Genomic DNA, 22,509 nt, shown 5'->3' on the forward strand with positions numbered 1-22,509 from the left:
TCTGCGGAGGAGGGGGCTTGGGGTCTGGACTCCTGGTCTGCGGAGGAGGGGGCTTGGGGTCTGGACTCCTGGGTCTGCGGGAGGAGGGGGTTGGAGCTGAGGAAGGACTGGGTAGGGGGGAGTCCTAAGGAGGAGGAAGCTGGGGGCCCAAACTCCCGGCGTCTGCGTGAGGAGGGGCTGGGGGTCCGGACTCCCGTGTCCGCGGGGAGGAGGGGGCTGCGGACCCGGACTCCCGAGCTTGAAGGGAGGGAGGTGGGGGCTGGCGCCTGGCCTCCTGGGACTGAGGCGGGCTGAGGGCTGAGCGAGCCAGGCCGGGCTTCCGAGGTCTCGGCACGCGTGTGGAAGGCGGGATCCCCCGGCCCCTCCTCCGCCGTCGGGCGCCGCCCCGCCCCCGCCCCCGACCGGGCCCTCCGGAGCGTGTGCAGCGAGGAGCCGGCGGGCGAGCGGGCGTCCCTACAGCCAGCGAGCAGGAGGAGGAGCCGCCGCCGCGCCGGAGACGGCCGGGGGAGCCGAGGAGGGCGCCCCAGGTAAGCGCCTCCGCGCCTCCTCCCCCGGGATTCCGGCGTCCGGGTCGCCCGGCCCCCGGGTAGGGAGGGACGGGGGCGGGGCCGGCAGGGGCGGGGCTTGGCGGAGGAAACTGAGGCAGGAGGGAAGCGTCTGAGACCGACAGTCCGCGACCCCCAGAGTGGTCTCAGGAGTCCCGACCCCCAGGCTTAAACTTCCCGGGAGAGGAGGGGCCGGGGAGTCCGCGCTTCTGAGTGCCTGGGAAGGATGGGCTTGGACCCCAGAACTCTCGGGTCTGAAGGAGGACGGCACTGGGGGTCCGGACTTCTGGGTCCGAGGGAGGAGGGGTTTGGGTCGCCTGACTCCTGCATCTGCGGGCGGGAGCTGGCGACCTGGGTTCCTGAAGGAGGAGAGAGCTGGGGAGCGGGGCTTTGGGGTCTGAGCGAGGAGGGGGCAAGAGCCTGGACTCCTGCAGAGGATGGGGTGGGGGAGGTGGGCCGCCGGCCCCCACGACTCCAGGTCTGACGGAGAAGGCACCTGGGAACCAGGACTCCTGGTCTGAGGGAGGAAGCAGCTGGGAACTCACGCTCCCGGCTCTGGTTGGGTCAGCATGTACCCCTCTTCACACTTTCCCCTTCTCATTTCCCCATCTCCCAGCCAGGGCAGGCAGCCACTCCAGGTATGTGCAGTAGAAGTCTTGGACGGGCCCTGGCCTGTCCTGTGAGCGGAGAACATTCCAGGAAGCAGCCAGGGGGACCCAGGGCTTCTTAAGTGTGGGCCCTCGGGGACCTGGGTGTCCAGGCCAGCCCCGCCCCCGCCTCATCTGTGAGATGAATGGGCCGAGGAGGATGTAATCTTTTCCAGCCTCCTTCATCCTCAGCCTCTCCCCTCCCCTCCCCTCTCCTCTCCTACCCCCATCTGCTTTCCATCCAGGAGCCATCACCTGGGCAGAGCAGGGGCCTCTGGGAAGGGCTGCAGCCTTGACTCTTGGTCCCCTACACTTTCAGAGGAACACTGAGAAGCAGAGTGTTCAGGGGTTCAGGCCCTCTCCCCCACCTGCCTCTCTAACCTGCCTGTTCCCTTCTTCCCCTAGGTGGTTGCCCCCTCCCTCTCCTGAAATGTCAGGAAGGAGGGGGCCACCTGTGTCCCCAACAGGGGCCCCCCGGAGCCTGGGGGCCCCCAGCCCCGGAGCTCGGAGGTGGAGGAGGTGCTGACAGGTCCGGTAACCACCCACTGCTTCTCAGCCCTTTCCCAGAACCCACAGGCTTCCAGAATGTTCTAGAGAAACTGCAGCATCTATGCCCCCACCAGCATCTCCCAGCCCTGGCCCAATTTCATGGATAGGGAAACCGAAGCCTCACCTGGGAGGAAGTGTCTTACCTTCTTACAGGCAGTTTAAAGCTGAACTTGGGTCTCCCTGGAATTCCAGGGCATGACCGTTCTCAGAAATTTTGGAACTTCAAACCTCATCCAGGCTGCAGGACTTAGGGTTCCTTGGGGTTATAGAGGCAAAATGGCAGAGTGGAGTTGCTGGGACATGTTTGGAGTCCCACCTCTGGCATTTGCTGGCTGTGTGACCTGGTACAAGTTACTAACCTCTCTGAGCCTGTATTTCCCCCTTTATTGGCTATTATTACTAATAGAAGAATAATTATGATTAATTTAGAGGTTGGGCATTATCAAAGTCCTAAAATATAGGGGTCCTCCAAGCTTCTAGAACCTGTGGTTCTGTCATGCAGATGCCCCTGGAGTTGCCATGTGTCCCCCCACGAAGTTATCATCCTAATTCGAGCTTCCCTCTGTCTATCCTTAGGTGTTCAGCGAGATGCTCCCCCACCCCTCAGGCTCCCTCCCCATCCTCCTGCTTTTCCTCCTCCCCAGTGTCCCGATGGAGCCCCACCCCCCACCCTCACCCCTGCCCCCATTTCCAGCCCCTGAGTGGGACCTCTTGTCCCCCCGGGTGGCCCTGTCCAGGGGTACCCCCACGGGGCCCCCTCTGCTCTTTCTGCTGGAGTCTGGGGCCTTTGGGGAGCCAGCCGGCAGCCCAGCTAACCGCAGTCGGCGAGGGGTGAGCGAGACAGCACCAGCCAGTCGCCGTGGAGAGCTGGCCGTGTGTGATGCAGTCAGCGGCTGGGTGACAGACCGCCGGACGGCTGTGGACCTGCGTGGGCGCGAGGTGGAGGTGCTGGGCGAGGTGCCTGCAGCTGGTGGCAGTCCCCTGCGCCAGTACTTCTTTGAAACCCGCTGCAAGGCTGCCAGTACTGGGGAAAGTGGCCCTGGTGGGGGTGGAGGAGGCTGCCGGGGTGTGGACCGGAGGCACTGGGTGTCTGAGTGTAAGGCCAAGCAGTCCTACGTGCGGGCATTGACCACTGATGCCCAGGGCCGTGTGGGCTGGCGATGGATTCGAATTGACACCGCCTGTGTCTGCACGCTCCTCAGCCGGACTGGCCGGGCCTGAGACCCAGGCCCAGGAACTGGGCAGGTAGAGGAAGAAGGAACTGGATGCTGAAAGACCTCAGGAGTAGCCTGGCTGCTCTAGGCCTCAGTCTGGGAACTTGTCAAATGGTCACACAAAATCACAATGCTCTGGTTTTGAGAGCTCATTCTGGGAAAGACAGATGATGAAACCAAATGGGGTTTTGAAGGATGAATAGGAGTTCTGGATGAACTTGAGGGTAAAACGAAGATGATGATGATGATAGCCAATATTTTCTGAGTGCCTACTGTTTATGAACTCTAATACAACTTGTCAGATCAACTCTGGTGGATTTGACCATTGGAGTTCCTCAGCTTCTAAGCTGCTGACCATGTGATCTCAAAGGACATCACTTTGCTCATCCTGAAGAGAGTGACAAGGAGGGGATACTTAGGGGGGATTATAAAACTGTGGAGGGGATTATAAAAACTGGAATATGTAGGCAACTAGTTGGGAGCTGGGGTTCAAATAAGAAACCTTACTTGGTCAGATGGGGCAAATGCTTAGAATGTTCTGTTTTGAGGTAGTGAGCTACCTATGACAGGAGTACAAGCAAGGTTGAATGACCAGAGGTCAGGATGCTTAAGATTTTGGCCTCGGTGGGGAGTTGGAGTCAGGTTTCCATCCCCTTCCCTGTCCCAGCCTTTGCAATATACTCAGAAAGAAATAGACCTTATCATTGTCCAGCTTGAGTAGGACATGAGGTTTTAACCAATTGGCCTGCCCCCTGGCTGAGATCAAGGGAGATTTGAACACTGATCAGTCTAGAATGAGCCAGGAAAATCCAATAGGATAAGTGTTCCCAGAAGCCTGAATGAGGGGGTCTGTGGAATCCTGGGGCAGCTGCAGAAGGCAGCCTCAGTTTTCCCTGTCTGAAGAATGGGTTGGTGGGAAGAGAATGGGGACTGAGGATGTAGAGGCTTTGATCAAAAGGGTTTTAAAGTGAGGAACTGACAAGAGAACTCAGAGGTAGACCCCACACCCTCAGAACACCCATTCATATGTTACCACTCTGTAGACACACATGTGCACACTCGCACACATGCACACACACATTTTTGCCTTTGTTTCTACATCTTGTGTTCCAGGTCTGTGGTTCCTGCTCTCTTCTGCCACCTCCTTTGCTGTTGCTGTCTAAATTCTTGTCCCATAATCTCTGGGTCACTAGCTCTCTTTCTGTCCCTCACTCTTGTATGTATTTTTCTCATTCATCAAAACTCTTTCCACATCCCCCTCTTTATTGCTAAGTATTTCCCTCTGGATCCCTCCCTCTTCGTCCGCCCCCATACCCAGGTGGAAGTTTTCAACCAAATCAAAGGCAGGCAGGACAGACGAAGCCGAAGCCGATGCTGACTCCTTCAGCACACACAGGGAAGGGAGGGCGAGCCCCGGGGAAGTCTGGAAATCGTTACCCACCCCCTCACCCCCATCCTCCCTCTGCCGCTGGAGGTGGGCTGTCCTGGCAGAGGGAGGAGGTAGCTAAGAAGGCTGGGACCTTATAGGGAAGGGGGGGGGGGCTGTGTTTCTCGTGGATTCCCTGATATGCTGGGTGACTCTGTCCTCTTTCCACTCTTTCTCTATTTCTGGGTCTCTGACACGCCCCCAGGTCTCAACCCCTCGCTGTCTGCTGCCCGGTCTCTGGGTCTCAGACTCTAAACTCTGAATTTCTATTCCCCTCCCTCCCCCCGCCATTTACCCTCCTCTCCCTCTGGGTCTCCCCCCACCATTTATCTGAGCTTTTGTCCCCTTCTTGGGGGTCTCTGCACTCTCTCAAAATCCCCGTTCCTCCATGCCTGAGTCTCTTATTCTATCCATCCAGCCACACACTAATAGGCCCTCCATTGGCTGCGTTCAGGGTGGGCGGGTTCTGTCACCCGGGGCGACAGCAACAACAAGCCTGCTCCTGCTAGGCTACCGGGCAGGAGTGGGACCATGGCGGGTCGGACCCTAGCTCTGCGCTACGGTCCCCCATGGTCCCCCATCCCTGGGACCGAGGTGCCTGGATCCTGGCCCAACTGGCATCTCACGAGCAGTGGCGTCGCCCACCGCTTTATCCCGCCCGTGTCCTTCCCCCCGCCCACTGTGCAGGTGAGAGGACCTTAGCCTCTTGGCCAAGAGGAGACTGGGGTCCCAGACTCAAGGAGACTGGGGATTCAGACACTTGCTGAGAGAAAGGGCGATTTGGGACTTCGACTCCTGTCTGACTGAAGGAGGAGGGTCTCAGGGTCTGGGGCCGAGAGAGGAGGCGCCAGCTAATCCAGAGGCCTGGAACTGGCGGGAGGAAAGGGCTGGGAGCTGACCAGACGCCTGAGTCCTTTCAGCTGACGGCCCGCACCTTCTGCTCAGTCCACGGTCGCGGAGCCCCTGCCCCCGGCCGCAAAGCAGGATTTGCATATCTGGGCTTTCGACGAGGTCATCAGCAGATGGGAGACAACCTCGGGCTCAGCTCTAGTGCCTAAGACCCACGGAGGACCCTACGCCCAGCCCAAGACCTCAGAACCTGCGAACCCCACCCGGACTGTTGGGATCAAGGATTTAGGGGAAAAAGTAAGGTTCCGGGATGCCCAGGTCCGGGGTAGACAGGGCTGGGGGCCGCACTGGAATCCCGTGCACCCTCACGCTGGGTCCCCGCCTCGCCTTCTCTCAGCTCAGACATCGCGGCTGGCGCCTCCCTCTGATCACCAAGGACCAGTGCAGTGAGACGAAGGCGCAGTACGGCGGCTGGCCCGACCTGGACCGGGGCCCCACCTCCTACTTCGGGCCCCAGCCCCTAGAGCTTGCGGACCACCACCGAGGGGGCCCTTCCCAGGTAGCAGAGAACCGCAGTGGCAGCATCTGGCAGAACTTTGAGCGCCTGGGGTGGGGGGAGGGAGCTCAGAAGCTAGGAACTGGGCTGAGACCCTAGCGCCGGGTCAGAAGAAACTCTAAGTCTAGGGGCTAAAGAATGGGACCGAATCTGAAGTTGCATAGACTAGGGGAGGGGTTTGGCACTTTAGAAGCGGAGCCAGGAGGAGGTAGGGACTGGAAACCCGAAAGCCCAGCTCTGAGGCGGGTCTAGTAAATCCTGGGGCGGGCCTAGGAGCTAGGGGCGGAGCTACGCAGCCTAAAGTACTCGTGGGCGGAGCTCGAATATTCTGAAGCGGGTTTGATACCAGAGAAAGGGCTGGCTTCTCCTCTTAGGGTAAAGTAAGGAGGAATGGTTTCTGCTGAATTCCAGTGGCGGGACCAATCTAGGGGAGGAGCCAGGGAGGTCTTTCAGTAGTGACTGGGGACTTGGCGGGCAGAATACTTGGATTTTGGAGGTGAGGCTAGTAAGGGTTTTGCCTTGGGGCGCGAAGTTGAAGTGCTGCTGCTGCTGCTGCTGCTGCTAAGTCGCTTCAGTCGTGTCCGACTCTGTGCGACCCCGTAGACGGCAGCCCACCAGGCTCTGCCGTCCCTGGGATTCTCCAGGCAAGAACACTGGAGTGGGTTGCCATTTCCTTCTCCAATGCATGAAAGTGAAAAGTGAAAGTGAATTCGCTCAGTCATGTCCGACTCTTAGCGACCCCATGGACTGCAGCCCACCAGGCTCCTCTGTCCATGGGATTTTCCAGGCAAGAGTACTGGAGTGGGGTGCCATTGGCTTCTCCGAGTTGAAGTGCACTGACGTGCAATTGACCAAGGATTCTGATTCTGGGGGCGGGTATCAGGGCCTGGCTCAGAGGGGCTGTTGAGACCCAAGAAAGAGGAATTCTCAGTCTGGCACCCAGGGCATGGAACGGGTTATGAGTTTTCTTGCTCATTCCTCCGATCTTTCTCAGGCTTTAATCCCTTGGACCAAGAACCCCGAGCTGGCCGGCCGGCCTTTCACAATTTCAGACCGGGGCATAGTGGACCGCCATCAACTCTATCTGACCACTTCGGCCCGGGACTTTCGGCCCTATTCGAAGTGAGCCTGCGTCCTCGCTTGGCCCCGTCCCCCTGCATAACCCCCGCAGAGGCTGGCGGGACGCCAAGCCCCCCGGTGTTGACTGCCCCTCTTTGACTCAGTAGTCTCGGCCTTCAGTCCCTGCGCGGGCAAGAACCAGAAATTCAGACCCAGCCCCTACCTCTTTTAGCACTCTGGTTTACTTAGCGTCAACTCTCAGGAACTAGAATAGAAGCCCGCAAAGGGCCCATGAGGGAGTTCCGGATCTGAGGGCATGGCCCTGAGGGTCTAAGGCTGGCCTCTTTTGGTGTTTGAGTCCCCGGATAATTCCCCAGTCCCAAGCCTCCTAAAGGGTCCCAGACTCCTACAAATGTGTCCTCGAGGATCCAGCTGTGCCCTCCCCATCCTGCCTCCACCCCAACCCAACAGGAAGGAGTTGTCAAGCTATCCTCGCAAGGATTCGATGACCTCAAACTTCGGGGAGACGCCCCAGGTCGGCGGCCACAGCCAGAAGCAGCTGCCCTGTCCGTCCTCCTCTCGACCACCCCAGCAGGCGAAAATCCGCTTGCCTCGCGGCCGCCCGGTGATGCCCATCGTGCCACACCGCGGGGCGCTGACTCTGGCTCAGGAATCCTACAACCTCCCGCTGCACCCACTCCGCCGGCTGGACCGTTTCTGCCCGCTGGAGCTGCCCTGGGGCGGCCCCCACTGGAAGCCGGTGTCAGGCATCTACAGCGTGCCTCATGCCTACGGCACCGAGAACTCCAACTACGGCAGCTTGAAGCCAGCGTTGGTCTGAATCAGACCAGCCAGCCCCGCCCTGGACACGCCCCCAGACGAGGCGGGGCCAAGCCTGGAAGACCGCGACTAGGGGCTCGCTGGGCGAGGCCCCGCCCATCTAGGGGCGGACCAGATCTTGGCCCTTGGGCGGGGCGAATCTAACATCCACTCAATTGCGGGGGCGGGACTTCTGCGGCCGAAGGGGCACAGCTTATCTTACTCGATGAGTTAAAGAGCCTAAATCGCCCTCTTTGCTGGGTTTGGTTCCGGCATCCTGGCTTTTGGGGCCCGAGTGTGGGGCAGGTGGGATTCCACTGAATCCTTTTTGGAGGGGCGGCGCGAGTGGACCCCCACTACCTCTGGCCACAGAATCCGATATTGAAGCTACGCCCCTCCTAAGAAGTTGGACTCAGGCTTTGGCCGGAGGAGCAGGGTTGAGGCTGCAGCCAATCACCATCGGAGAATTGTCAGAGGGGCGGTGCTGCAGCCTCTGCCGGGTCCCCTCGTGATGGGTAGAGGCGCGCTCACAGGCGCGCTCAGCTGAGGGCCTCCAATATCCCATTTCTCGTACTCCCACCACGACCTCCCTAGCACCCGGGGATTGAGTCTGTGAAGTCACCTTCTCCTTGGGTGTCTTCTGCTTCATGGTGCGGGAGCCACTCAGGGAGTGGGGGGGGGGGGGGGGATGCTGCACTGAGCCACTCTTGCCTCTCCCTGACCTTGTCTGCCTCTCGCCCCCGGGGAGATTAGTGTCCAGGTTACCCCATCATGCTGCCACCCCCGGTGGCCTTGCCGCCCCCACAGCCTGCAGGTATAAGACTAGGTAAACACAGCAGGGGAGGCACCAAGGATGGAGATGCTCCAGGTAAGTCTGTAGGGCCCCTTGAGACTCCATCCAGGCCACAGCTGGCAGGAAGTGGGAGTCCGGGGACTGGTGAAGGAGGCCTCTTTCTGGAAGGGTGTGGGGAGAACAGTAGGCCTGCCGGTGGGAGGAAGGCAGCAGGTGGGGCCTGAGGTGTTGGGGGTGTCTGGGGTCCCTGGGGATGGGAAATCCTTGAATGGAAGGTGGCAGGCACAGGAACTGGGTCCCTGAACGTGTGCATTCAGGGCTTGGGGGTGGGGTGAGGGCTCTGGCTGGCCCTGAGGCACTGGCCTTGTCCCAGGGACTGCTGCTGTGGCTGCTGCTGGGCGTGGCCGGGGTGTGGGCTTCCAGGGGGCCACTGCGGCCACTGTGCCAGCCCATCAACGCGACCCTGGCGGCTGAGAAGGAGGCCTGCCCTGTCTGTATCACTTTCACCACCAGCATCTGCGCCGGCTACTGCCCCAGCATGGTGAGCTGCCGAGGGCGGGCGGGTGCCACCCAGCTCCAGGCAATTACTCGGGGCTAGGCCCATAGAAGACCCGCAGTGGCACTGGGGGTGGAAGGGTGGCCTGCCACCTGGGGAAGGGGCCGGGCAGGTGGGAGGGAGAGCACAGAGGGTCTCTGGGATCTGTGGGGTGCAGTGGGGGAGCTTGGGGGAGAGCTCAGCCCCATGAAGACACTCAAGCTCCCCGCCCTCCAGAAGCGGGTGCTGCCTGTCATCCTGCCGCCCATGCCCCAGCGGGTGTGCACCTACCACGAGCTGCGCTTCGCCTCCGTTCGGCTCCCCGGCTGCCCACCTGGCGTGGACCCAATGGTCTCTTTCCCCGTGGCCCTCAGCTGTCACTGTGGGCCCTGCCGCCTCAGCAGCACTGACTGCGGGGGTCCCAGAACCCAACCGTTGGCCTGTGACCACCCCCAGCTCCCAGACATCCTCTTCCTCTAAGGATGCCCCACTTCAACCTCCCATGCCCACCCTAACTCCCAAAGCCAGCAGACGCTCCTCCCCTCCCTTCCCAATAAAGACTTCTCAAACTGCACTCCGGGGTTGTCTTTTTGGGGGCTCGGGTGTGTGCACCCATTTGTGCACACACACACACACACACAATGGGTCCAGTTTCAGAACCATTTTATACAAAGTCACAGTGTCAGAACTCTAGTAGAAAACGGGGGGTGGGGGTGGGGTCGGGGGGAAGGGTGATCAACTCAGGAGGTGTCCATGGTTTCACCTTCTGTGAGAGAAGGAAAGCCACATGGTCAGCACAGCCCAGCAGGCAGGGCCAGGGCTCCCTCCTCCCTCTCTGGGGCAGGCACTGTGGGGGACACTCACTGAGCTCGTTGAAGAGGAAGGCGTCTTGGTATTCCTTCATGTATTGCGTGGAGCGTGACTCGTCCAGGAAGAGAGAGTAGACCCGCTTGATGTCATCCACCTGCACCTCGGTGCCCTGATGGGGGACATGAGACCTCAGGGGGGCCCTACCCAGGAGCCAGGTCACGTCCCACCATGGCCACCTCCTGGCTGTGGGCCCCACCGCTCCATCCCTCAGTTTCTTCACCTGTAAAATGGACAACGGCATCAACTGCAGCCAACAGATATTTACCCAGCACCTCCCATGTGTGGGCTGGGAGCCACAGAAATAAACCCAAGGGCCTGAAGTTCCCCCCTTCGAAAACTTAAGTTCCGGGACTAAATGCAACCGCCCAGGGAAAGCCCTGGGAGTATCGTGTGGACTGCTCACTCCTCTGACGCTGGGTGGACTCGGCGGCTCACCTTGCGTTTCCGGCACACCAGGCTGGCAGCCGTGATGAGCTGGATGGCATAGCGCAGCGAGGTCTCCAGCCCAATTCGGGTCAGAACCGTGTAGGCGTCCTCACTCATCTCCACATCTTCTTCCTCACACCTGTGGGCAGAGAGGGGCGGGGGTGTTAGCCAGGGACGGAGCCATGAGGAGTCAGAGTCCTCGGAAGCCCAGAACGTGGAGTGAGAAAGGCCACCGAGGCAAGAGCTGGACCTCAAACTCGGGCCTCCCGAGCCTTCCCCTTTCAGGGCTCTTTCCCCAGCGCCAGGCACCCACACAGACCCTCCCTTGTCCAAAGAGCCTCGCCCCCCATCAGAGGCCACTGCTCGGATGCCCCGCCCAGCCCTGCTTCTGGCAGGCCCAATGACCTCCCCCGCGGACCTCAGTGGTCCCCACATGTCAAGCAGGGTGGACACCAGCCCCTCAGGCCAGCAGCCTGGTCCTGCCCGGGAAAGCCAGGGGTCCCCGCCCGCACCGGATGCGAAGGATCTGCTTTGTGTCTTTCTCGCTGTAGGGGGAGGTGGAGACGATGAGCAGACGGTCCAGCAGGTCAATGGGGATGCCGTGGGGGCTCTGGTAGCTGGTGCCCCGGATCCTGCAGAGGAGGAGGAAAGGAGGGCCATCAGGGTGACGCTCCTAGAACCCGGCTCTCCCTTCTCTACACTTAGAACACCCCACCCTACCTGCCCTCTCCGCCACAGCCCACTCACTGGGCCAAATACCGCTGAGCCTTCAGCTTAGGGCTGGCGTCACCACCTGACGTGGTAGCCACCCCCTGACTGTGTTGCTCCCCCTCCAGAGCCAGGCTGGTCTGAGCTAGAGATCTAGGTCTGGGATTACTGGATCAAGGTCCCACTCCTCTGCTGGACCCAGAGCTCCACAAGGGAGGGACTGGGCCCACTCTGTACCCCCACTGCACCTGGCCCAGCACAAGGTCAGGCACGTCGCGGGCACCAGGAAATTCCTGTTATGTGTGGGAGCTGTGATCTATAACTGGGGTGATCACTCAAGTAGCAAGTACTGAACCACTGCCCATGGAGGAAACAGTAACACATGGCTAGGCTCTTGGCAGCCTCTGTCATAGTTTTTGGCCACCAGATAGCTTGGTTTCAGGTGTTTCTGTTTAAAGACACCCGATTCAGTATATATTATTGACTTCTCATGCTGAACGCATGCCCACAGCCTCTGAACTTGTGCCTGACAGATGCTATCTAACAAGTGTTTTCTCTATATGGCCCATCCCTGCTGTGCTCAAAGACATTAGACAGCTAGGGGACATTTTATAATTTGTTTAATTTTTTGGCTGCTCCACACAACATGTGGAATCCTAGTTTCCCAACCAGGGATCGAACCCTTGCTCCCTGCTTTGGAAGTGTGGACTCCCAACCACAGCCAGCAAAGTCGCCTAGGGGCCATTTTAAACTGCAAAATCATCAGGAACAAACAGCATACAGTGTGACGCCTGTGGCAACAAGTAGACAAAGAAAAGGATGCCTGATTACAGCACGTAAGCTCAAACTAGGATGCGGAGCATTGCCTGCTTTGACCCTCGCCTGGACTGTCTGCCGTGGGCCATTCAATTTTTCCCTGCTCTGCACATGTCCGTCAATGACTGCGAGTGTGGCAAATATCGATTTGGGGGCTACAGATCATCCGTAGCGAATAAGCAGAATCACAAATATGGAATCTGAAGGATAATGAGGAGTGACTGGGTTTGCAGCCTCTCACAGGTGATGCCCCTGATCCCATGGCCTGACCTGCAGCTGCTACAAACACACTCATTTGAATACCAAATGAGCCAAACTCCAGCCTGCTGCCTTCCACATGTGACCCAGAGCAAGTCACTGGGCCTTGCTGTCCCCCATCTTGAAAACAGGGCTGAGGGAATTCCTAGGTGGGCCAGTGGTTAGGACTCCATGCTTCTACTGCAGGGGGCACAGGTTTGAGTTCTGGTTGGGAAACTAAGATGTGGCAAGCCGTGTGGCATGGCCAAAAAATAAAATTAGTAAGATAAGGGGCTTCCCTGGTGGTTCAATGATTCAGACTCCAAGCTTCCAACGCAGGGGATGCGGGTTAGACCCCTGGTTGGCGAACTAAGATCCCATAGGCCTTGTAGTATGTGTTTGGCGGCGAGAGGAATGGAACGGAATGGGGCTGAGACTGTATCTAGCTCCTGAGCTCCTTTTGAGGAAAGGCTGAGCCAAAAGCCAGGGACAACCTGCCCATTATCCCTGGTAGTCGCCCCTTTCTTCCCTGTGCTTCACCTGGCAAAAGGCCGCAGTCATGCCCCTGAGCAGCCCCGGGCAGAGGGTCCAGGTGGCTGTGTTGGGTGCAGCCTTCAGGCCCCCGGCTCTCGTGAGCTCTTCGCCCCCCGCTTCCTTCTCCCTTCCTGTGGACTTTTGAAGATGAGGTGAGGAAAAGCCAGCAGGCAGAACCGGGCACAGCAAAACCCTACGGCAGAGGTTCCCAAGTTTTGTGGTATCTGGTACTCTTCCTGCCTTAGGGATTTTTCCACTGTATCCTTAGATCAAGAGAAATACTAAGCTGTGTTCCCTTTATTTCTATTCAGCAGTGAGGCATAAGCGACCGGCTCCCTGTTCTCCCAGGGGCCTCCTCAGGGGCCGGCGGGGCTCACCGGGTGATGCCGCGGTTGGTAGCCATGATGAGGACAGGCGCCATGTCACTCTCCAGGGCCCGGTTGAGGAATGAGAAGCTCTCAATGTCCAGCATGTGGACCTCGTCGATGAACAGCACCTGGGGGCCGTTGGGCAGGTATCAGGCCCACCTCCCACGCCCCTCTTCTCCCACGCCCCTCCACCTGGCCTGGCCCGGGCACTCACGCCGGGGATGATCTCCGCCTTGCCCTCCTCCCGCCACTCGGCCACCTTGGCGTTGATTTGCTCTCGGACTTCGGACTTGATCTCCCCTGTGTCGCCTGCGGGAGGCAGGGGTTGGGATGGGGGGCAGGGTGTCAGAGAGGAGAAGGGATCCAGGGCCGGGGGTGGGGGAGGGCAGTGGACGAAGGCAGAGAGAGACGGGACGCTGGAGACACAGACAGCAAGCTGGAGTGGTGACGGGACAGTGGCCGGGGACTCAGAGACGTCCCAGAGAGGCAACAGACGGGGAGAGACGAGCCAAACCACAGGTGGAGAAGAGCGGAAGACGGCAAAGAGGGATGGTGGAGAGGGGAAACGCCAGGCCGTCCTGGTGCACGGTGAGGCGGGGCGGGGAGGGAGCCTCCCGGCGGGGGTGGCACAGGTGGGCCTCACCTGAGAAGAGGGCCAGGAACCCCTGGGTGCGGGAGTTGATGACGTCGATCTCGTGGAGAGACACCGTGTGCACCACCTCCTTGCGCTTCTGCAGCTCCCCGTCTGGGCACTGCACGAACTTGGTCTGTGGGGCCAGGGCAGGGTTTGGGATAGACAAGGGCAGAAAAGAGCATGAAGCTGGGGCCCCGGGGACTGTCAAGGGGAGACGGGCTCCCTGGAATGGAGCTAGGAATCCAGATGGGGGTGATGCAGAAACCCCAGGCCTGAGGGGTAAAAACTCGGGCAGCCCAGAGCACTGAAGGATACAGGGGTTCCTGGAGGACCCCGGAAACCCCTGGCTGTCCTGGAGGGTACGGGGAGGCACCAGGAGGGCCAGGGACACAGGGCTGGGATGACAGGAGGGTCCAGACCCTGCGGGCGCCGGGAGGATAGGGGAGAGAGAAACATACTGGTGCCTGAGCGAGGGGACCAGGAGCCCTGCCCACCTGGGAGCCCATGGCGTCATAGTCGCGAGCCCGTGTGAAGGAGCGTCCCAGCTTGGAGATCTTGCCTGTGGCCTTGTCGATGGTGATCACATCCCTGCAGGGGAAGGCGGGCAGGAGTGAGGACAGGAAGGGCTGGAGCTCCCATACCCTGGCCACCGGTGTGGCCCGCACTGCTCACCCGGCCTGGACTTTGTCCTTGGTCAGGGACTCGATCATCTTGGTGCCCAGGTCATATATGGTCTCCATCTCTGTGGTCTTGAGGGTCAGCTTGCCGACTTTGGAGCCCTGAGGGGTGACAGGTAAGGGGTTTATAGGGGGCCCTGATGTCTCCTCAGCAAAGCTTAAGAACCAGCATGACATGGGGCAGTGCTGGGGGCTTGATGAAGATATCCACTGTCATGCCTCGATGACAGCTTTGTGAGTATGTCTATGTCAAAACCTAAAATCCTAAAAACTTTCTGGGGCATGGCTTATTAGAGGTCAGTTGTGCCTTAATAAAGCTTTAAAAATCCAGTAAAGGGGACGTGCCTGGAAGTCCAGTGGATAAGACTCTGTACTCTTAATGCAGGGGGCCCAGGTTCGATCCCTGGTCAGAGAACTAGATCCCATATGCCACAACTAAGACCCGGCTCAGCCTAAATAAATAAATTAAAACCAGTCAAGGAACAAACAGGGACTTCCCTGGTGGTCCAGTGGTTAAAACGCCACACTTCCCATGCAGGAGGCACGGGTTTGATCCTGGTTGAGGAGCTGAGATCCCACACGCCGTGAGCACTGCCCCTGCCCCCCAAAGAGAAACAAAAACTTAAAAGAGAAAATCTGTAAAAACAACAGGCACCTGAGGTTCCATCAAAGGGTCAAGGGGGCGAGTCCCACTCTAAAATTTGTTTTTTATACCCAAATAAAAGGTGGTCTTTTGTTAACCACAAACCCAGAAGAACACAGCTAAACACAGCTAAAACAACAAAAATGCCATGCCCCATCCCCAAGAGATAAGCTAAGAAAACAAAATGTCACACCCCCCCCACACACACACTCCCCAAGGTAAACAGTCACCAAGTCTGGGCTTTTCCCAGCCTGTCCTGTCTCACCTGTTTCCTGAAGTTGTTTCCATAGCGAGATGCTCCCTTTTAGGGAGAGGTGGCAAGTGGGTTTGGGGAGGGAGTTAAAGGGAGTTTTGGTTGTTCATTTTCAGTTTTTCTTTTTGGCTGTGCTGGGTCTTGGCTGGGGCATGCAGATCTTAATTCCCTGGCCAGGGATCAAACCCAGGCCCCCTGCATTGGAAGCATAGAGTCCCAGCCACTGGACCACCAGGAAGTGCCTGGTTGTTCATTTTGATGAGGATATATCCATAGATTTCTTCTGTAATCTCTTTAAACTCTAATTTAAAGAACTATCTAGGGAATAGCTTTCCCTATACTTAGACTCTCCCACCATGTTTTTTTTTCTACTATGTTTTTAAAATTCAAAATTTAACTATTAATAGATAAGACTAATTTAGGAGGCTGTTATAAGTGCTAAAAGTGCAGTTGACCGCAGTTATTCACTTTAAGTCTATTTCCACTGAAAATGAGAAGCTAATGAAAAAAGAGGAGGGTGTTCCTACAAGACACAGAAACAGAAGGTACGACTGTGCATCAGATCAATGGATTTGAAGCCAATTTTAGATTTCCTTTTATTTCGCATTTTATTAACACCTGTAACTTAATATTTAACAGAGAACTACAGCTGAACCTCAAAGAAATACACAAAAAGTCATATATTGTCGGATTCCATCAGAGGCGAGTCCATTAAGACAGGAAGTAGATTTGTGGTTGCCAGGGGCTGCAGGTGGGGTGGGAGGGGAGGAGGAGTGACTCTGAAAGGGTTGATGGTTAGTTTATGTTGTGTGATTTTATGTCAGTGAAAAACAGACCTACAGAAAAACTGAAAGAGAGAGAAAGAGATGAAGGGGAAACCAGACTATGACAGAAGACTTAAAAGACATAAGTTTTTAAAATGGTCAGTCTTGGAATACACAGTTGGGTGATAGAAGCTAATGAAACTCAAACAGTCAAACAGGTGAGGGCAGCTATTTCTATGGGGTACTGCAGAAAGAGGCAGAGGAAGGGGCAGGGGTGGGGGTGCTGGCTAAGTTTTAGGTTTTTTTAAAAAATTTTTTTTAAGTTTTTTTTTTTTTTTGGATGTGGACCATTTCTTAAAGTCCTTATTGAATCTGTTACAATATCGCTTCTGCTTTGTCTTGGTTTTATCGCTGAGAGGCACGTAGGATCTTAGCTCCCTGACCAGGAATTGAATCTGTGGTGGAACTGTGGAGTCCTAACCACTGGACCACCAGGAAAGTCCTGTTAATTCTTACTGGAGTACAGCTGAGGTACTAGGATTTATAAATCCAATGGGTCTGTAAGCCTAACTATTAGGAATTAACTGTGAGAAACTTCAAGACCTCCTCTGTCATTCCATTGCTTGGTTTGTTTTTTTGGGGAAGTATAGTTGATTTACAATATTGTATTAATTTCTGCTGTACAGCAAAGTGATCCAGTTAGACATAAATATGTTCTTTTCCATATCCTTTTCCATTGTTCCACCACTTAGCTCATTGTGCCCCTCACAAATGGACAAACTGCCATCAATTCAACCAACCCTCTCTTGCCGGCATATGGATGACTGTAAGATGCATCTCAACCTTTCCATGGGATTCTGACCTCAGTGCAGACCCAGCACACCCCACCCACCCCCCAGCCCTTGGGGTAGCCTAGACTCGGGAGCAGACTCACCGTCCCTGTGGCCGGCCGATCAATCTGGATCTCCACCACCTCCCCTTCGATGATCTCGGTCTCCTCCCTGGCGAGAGAACAGATCTAAGGAGATAGCCCACAGCCTGGGCCCTCAGGAACTGTTCACCCCTGTGTGCCCCTGGGTGCAGGACGAGCTGTCATCCCTCAGGGGGCGTCCCGAGGCTGCTGGGAGCTACCATCACTCCTGCTTACTTGATGCGCACACCGATGGAGCGCCGGAAGGCCTGGGTCAGTGCCTCTGTCTTGCTCATCTCCAAGGAGAAGATCTCACTGCCTGCGATGGCTGTGAACGGGGTGTCGGGCCCCAAGGCCTGCGCCATGCCTGAGGAAGAGGGGAGGCAGTTTGGGTAGGTGGTCCAGGTACCAGATCCCCACACCTCCCCAACCAGCTCTTCTTCAGACAGGAGAAAGGGGCTCGGTGCTGCGGGGCAGACAGGGAGACTTGCAGAAAGCGAGTGATGGAGGGCCATGTTGGGAGGCCCTGGGTTGGAACCCCACACTGCCCAGACCAAAAACTTTACAACTCTACAATCATGCCGGACCTGCCTCCCAGTCTCTGAGAGCTGTTTAGCCTCAGGGCATAGGGTAGATGAGCAGGGGTAGAGGCAAGGGGCTGAAAGACGTTAAAAGAGACTGTGCAGGTTCGAATTCCGGCTTCAATGCTTAGCACCAAGTCATCTTAAGAAGCCTAAGCTGCTCCCCAAGCCAGCCTGCCCCTCTGGGTAACGGGAACCATAACATAACAAGCGCTGGCAGGGAACGACATTGCTGCATAGGAGCAATGATAAGGGTGGGCAGGCATGCCCTGGTGCTCAGCCATGACCCCGACATGTGACCTGGGACCAGCACAGGGAAGGGCCTCCTCTATGGCCTGGGGTCAGCGGGCAGACAGTGGGCAGTTCCTGCCATCACTCCAAGCTCCGGGCCTCTCTGCCAGCTCCCCTTCCTGGGGGCTCTGCCCAGCTCTGAGCCAAGTCTCCCAGACAGGAAGTCACTGAACCCTCCTGACCAGTGCGAGGTGGCAACTCTTCCTGGTCACCTTTCCAGAAGCATGCCACACTCTGCACCTGGGTATCATTCTCCGTACTGTCTGTTCAGGAGACTCCCAGACTTCCTGCGAGTCTCAGTTCCGGTACTGACTCACCTGGGATGTCCCTCCTGACAATTGCCACCCCATTCTCTCCCCATCACCCTTCATCAGAGAAGCCTCCTCTGTTCTCTACATGGATGGGACTGTGTCCACGAACACCTGCCCCAGGCTGGAAGCCCCTTAAAGTCAGGACTTCGGTCTTAATCATCTTGGTGTCCCCAAATGTGAGTGTTACTTTTTCTTAACTGAGGACCTAGCTGTTACCTTGAGTCTCACTGCCTGGCCCCACAGTCCAGGCACAAAGGTGAGAGTGAGTGGGAAGAGACTCCAGGAAACCTTCAACAAGGAAAAGATGTCAGAGAGCAGTTTTGAAGGATAGATAAGAGCTCAACAAGGACAAGGGACAGTTGTGAGTTAAAAGCTCTTAAATCACTAATGGATTGCAAAAGAGACTGCTGGTTGTCTGTACAATGCTCATCTTTCACATCTTCCTTTGTTCCAGAACGCCCATTTCACTAAGGTAGCAGTAGTCCCAATTAAAATATAAAAAAAGTTTTAATGCCTCTCTCTCTCTTGTGCAGTAGAGTGTGGTCATTAACTTCTAGTCAATAAAATATAAACAAGAGAATGTGGGTGCCCTGAGACAGCTGCTTGAAAGGAGCTCCTTCTAGGAGGTACACTCTCATTGCTGTTCCTTTCTCCTTCTTCTTATATGGAGTATGGGTGGGATGGCTGGAGCATAGGCCACCTTTTTGCAACCCGAGGTGTCCTTGACATGGAAGCAAGTGATCTTGAGGCAAGAAGGTAGGAGCCCTCATAGAACTGCTCAACAAGCCTGAATTGGCCTATGTTCAGACTCTTCTATGTGACAGAACAAAGCCTTAGTGTTTAAGCCACTTCCATTTTGTGCTGTCTGTTAGACATGGCTGAACCTGACCCTGACTTACATGGGAGGATCATCTGGTGAGGCCAAAAGAGCTACTGCCTGGAGAAGTGCCTTACCCATGGCAATGGCTGTCTTCCCAGTGCCCGGCTGGCCAGCGATGAGAACTGCCCGGCCAGCAATCTTCCCTTCTCGGATCATCTCCAGCACCACACCGGCTGCCCTCCGGGCCGCCAGCTGGCCCACCATGCCCTGGGAAGCCTGAGGGTAGGAGGTGACAGGACATATAAGGAAGGTGACTTTCTACTGAGCTGCTACTGCATTTCTACCACCTTCAGGCCCAAACTGTTGGCTAGGCCTTCAGAAAAAAAGGCTTTTCTCCATCCCCATCTTTTAGAGACCTATGTGTGGCTGAATTGTATAAATACAGCACAGCCAAAGATCTGGAACATCATAACACAGTCCCCGCATTCCCCAGGGCCTTGGGTTCCCTCCACCTGAGGCCTCCCTGGGGCAGCCTTCCCAGCCTGACCCCCTGGGTTCTACCTGCCGTGGCTCCAAGGCATCATCGAGTCCCAGCCCCCGGATGTGGGAGTGAGCACCTGCGTGTGGGGAAAGAACCAGACGACACGGTTACCTGCCAGCTCCTGTCAATGTGCGGTGTGAGGGGTTGGGGCCTGGCAGGGTCCACCCTACCCCACCCCTGGGCATCTGATCTGCTCTGGAATTCAGGATCCTCCCTGCTTAGATAGGGGGAGAGATGGGAGGATGGTGTGCAGGACCTCCCCCTCTTGGGGGTCCTGGGTAGGTGGGCTCTGTCAAGGGCACAGGGGCCAGGCAGGCACTAGGGCCCATTCCGGATCCACGCTCACTCACCAATACGCTCAATCCGTGTCACATCACGGATCTCTGGAACCTTGGTTGTAGCTGTCTGGGGTTGGAGGAAGAGGGGTCAGTATAGACTTTATGGTCCTAGCTGTCCCTCCCCCACCTCCCATGAAACAGTCCTTTTCTCTCCTCCCCAGAGGCAGTCTGGCAGCCCAAACACCAGACCCTCCTTGGCAATCACCCACTAAGGCTGGTGGGTTGACTCCATGACACTGTCAGTCCCAGCTCCCTGTCACCAGGCCTCTGCATGTGCAGGTCCCTGGGTCCTGTGCTCTCCCCACCCTCCTCACTGAATTACATCAAGCATCAGTCATTAAGGGAGGCCTTCCCTCACCTCAGCCCCTGCCTGGCTAGTTCTAGAGTCTCTGGACGTCCAAGCAAAAGGAAGGGCCTCCCCTGGTAGGTCAATCTCACGCCCAGAAGAGAGACTGTTGGATCGACGTTCTCAGCTCCAATGGACGCTCTATCCCATAAAGGGCACAGCACACATCTCACTGCTTTACCTCGGGGCTCAGTGTTTGGGGTTTGAGTGAATGACATCCTGAGCTCATTCAACAAGCAGGTACTGAGGCCTCCTGCGTCCCCAGCTCTCCAAAGAGCAAAGTCAGACACTATCCTTTCTCACGAAGTGGGGAGAGATCAGTAAACACTGCCTGGGATAATTCAAGAACCCAGTGGAGATCCTCTCAGATACTCATGGCAGTGTTATTCATAAGCCAAAATATCCATCAGTGGATGAACAGATAAACAAAATACGGGTAACCATACAACATAATATTCAGCCATAAAAAGGTATGAACCTCTGATCCATGCTACAAGGGTAAACCTTAAAGACACTATGCTGAGTCAAAGAAGCCAGACACAAAAGGTCACCTGTCATATGATTCTATTTATATGCAATGTCCAGAATAGATAAATCTGGAGATATAAAGTAGATCAGTGGCTCTCCAGGGTGAATACAGAAAGGAGGCCTAAGAAGCCAGCATACTGACCCAACTCCTCGGCCACCTGCCCACAACCCTGTTTCTGCTCACAGGTTTCCTGACCAGAATGAGAGGAGATACAGTTATAGGACCCCAGGAAAACCCTCCTCTCTTTGGATCCAAGAGTTCAGACTTCCTGAACACCATTAGGTCACATGCCTCCTCCCTTGCTGTTTGTGACCGTTCCCGCTCACTCTTCCTCACAGGAGGTTGGTCACTGACCCCAAACCACTACCAGAAGATTGAGAACATACTCCCACTCACACCTACACAGCCTATCAGACACTACTTGAGACAGAAAAGAGACATTGATCCAGGAATCCCAACCTTTAGCCATCCCAACATAAACAGACCTGCCTCCTACAAAACCTTTCCTTTCACCATAGGCCTCTTCTACCCGCTGCTGCCTACTGATCCCATGGAAACAGAGGTCATTACGAAATTCTGCCCCTACCATCCCCTCACACTTCCAATGCTTTATACACACCCATGGGAACTGTGTCTCAGGAGGGTGGCCACTGCCCTTTCCTTTTCCACTTCACCATCCACTCCCCTTTGCCATGACAACAGAAACAGAGTGACAGTTCACACCACAGGCACCATCTCATCTCCATCCTAGCCCCATCTTGACTGGGGTTACCATGGGGACTGAGGCCTCGGGGAAGCCATGTCCAACCCCCAAGCTAAGGCTACATTCTTTCTTTATTCAGATGTTTCTCAGAAAAGTACACGGGGCCTGTTCCAGTATACTTGGTCTCTCCTTTACGGAGTTCATTCAAGTGATAACTTATTGAGCATCCACACTGGGCATGCCCTGATGAAGTGCTAGGAATATGAAAACAGTTGAAACAATTCCATGACAAGATCTCAAGCCTCTGTGCCCACAACCATTTTCGACTCTGAGTTCTCAACACTTTCTTTTGGCTCAGTAAGCAACTCCACGATCTGAAGCTCATACGGCAGGTCCCCGCCTGTGTTTCTCCCTTGTACCCAGGTACCACTCACACCATCAACAACCCAAGACTGTTTTATGGCTTGCAGCCCAAGACACTACAACCCTTATCAGACTTCAAAGCAAAGAGGATTGGAAGCTGGAGTTCCTACAAGACGATGGAGTCGGATATGACCACTGATACCGTAAATATTCACTTGAACCCAAGATGCCGGGATCCTAGTCTCTTCTTTTTTCCTCCCTCAGATCCAGAAGCCCAGGCCTCCAGCTCCCTCCTTTCTCAGATCCAGGAGTCAAGGTCCTCAGCCTCCTCTCCACTAAGATCCAAGAGTCCCCGTCCAGCCCCCTGCTTGAGACTCAGCCCTCAGCACGCCGACACTCACCACGGTTGCCATGATGCTCACCAACCGCCAATATCCTAGCGGAAACGGAAACGCGCTAGGAACGAAGTGTTCTGGCCCCTCTAGACTGCCAAGTCATCCAAAAATCTCGGTGGTTCTTTATAAATATGCAAACTCTCCTGGTGGGGCGTGGTGTCACTTTTTAGGGCCCGCCCACGCGCCGAGGCCGCGTCCATTGCTCTCGCCTCCCGGCTCCTCCTCCTTTTACCCAGAACCTCCTCGCTAAGGCGATTGCAAAACTCTTTTAACACTTCTTCGGGGAACCACACGTTCCCCACGCTTCCTTTCCTCTTTATCTACCGTCTTCCCTCCCACTCCAATTCTGGGGCCTCAGCTTCGGATTGACAGGGTTGAAGGCCAATCAGCTGGCGCAGCAGCAAACCCCGTTCACCCGAGCTCCCTTCAGCTGTGAGGCGGAGGTGGGGCCGAGCCGAG

At 56.3% G+C, this 22,509-nt stretch overlaps 4 protein-coding genes across 4 annotated transcripts; 3 read left to right on the plus strand and 1 right to left on the minus strand.

Annotated features, from left to right (window-relative positions):
* Positions 1-1,478: 1,478 nt before the first annotated feature.
* On the plus strand, positions 1,479-3,262 carry NTF4 (neurotrophin 4). Its single transcript, XM_040252324.1, has 2 exons — positions 1,479-1,721; positions 2,318-3,262. Exon 2 carries the CDS (start codon positions 2,330-2,332, stop codon positions 2,960-2,962), a length of 633 nt encoding a protein of 210 aa, XP_040108258.1. The 5' UTR covers positions 1,479-1,721; positions 2,318-2,329; the 3' UTR covers positions 2,963-3,262.
* Positions 3,263-3,359: 97 nt separating this feature from the next.
* LOC120872157 lies at positions 3,360-7,710 on the plus strand. The gene is made up of 5 exons (XM_040252323.1): positions 3,360-5,068; positions 5,327-5,527; positions 5,628-5,789; positions 6,781-6,908; positions 7,317-7,710. The coding sequence occupies exons 1-5, from the start codon at positions 4,913-4,915 to the stop codon at positions 7,684-7,686; spliced, it is 1,017 nt and encodes a 338-aa protein (XP_040108257.1). The 5' UTR covers positions 3,360-4,912; the 3' UTR covers positions 7,687-7,710.
* Positions 7,711-8,452: 742 nt separating this feature from the next.
* On the plus strand, positions 8,453-9,566 carry LHB (luteinizing hormone subunit beta). Its single transcript, XM_040252325.1, has 3 exons — positions 8,453-8,532; positions 8,831-8,998; positions 9,230-9,566. The coding sequence occupies exons 1-3, from the start codon at positions 8,518-8,520 to the stop codon at positions 9,470-9,472; spliced, it is 426 nt and encodes a 141-aa protein (XP_040108259.1). The 5' UTR covers positions 8,453-8,517; the 3' UTR covers positions 9,473-9,566.
* Positions 9,567-9,638: 72 nt separating this feature from the next.
* On the minus strand, positions 9,639-22,494 carry RUVBL2 (RuvB like AAA ATPase 2). Its single transcript, XM_040252321.1, has 15 exons — positions 22,057-22,494; positions 19,727-19,781; positions 19,397-19,452; positions 18,970-19,111; positions 17,070-17,199; positions 16,857-16,923; positions 14,258-14,364; positions 14,080-14,173; positions 13,595-13,718; positions 13,166-13,260; positions 12,961-13,079; positions 10,801-10,920; positions 10,298-10,427; positions 9,857-9,971; positions 9,639-9,758 (listed from the first exon to the last, which is right to left on the minus strand). The coding sequence occupies exons 1-15, from the start codon at positions 22,066-22,068 to the stop codon at positions 9,733-9,735; spliced, it is 1,392 nt and encodes a 463-aa protein (XP_040108255.1). The 5' UTR covers positions 22,069-22,494; the 3' UTR covers positions 9,639-9,732.
* Between the last annotated feature and the right edge of the window lie 15 nt (positions 22,495-22,509).

The sequence above is a fragment of the Oryx dammah genome, unplaced genomic scaffold, assembly GCF_014754425.2.
Source record: "Oryx dammah isolate SB20612 unplaced genomic scaffold, SCBI_Odam_1.1 HiC_scaffold_13, whole genome shotgun sequence".
In the NCBI taxonomy this organism is placed as follows: domain Eukaryota; kingdom Metazoa; phylum Chordata; class Mammalia; order Artiodactyla; family Bovidae; genus Oryx; species Oryx dammah.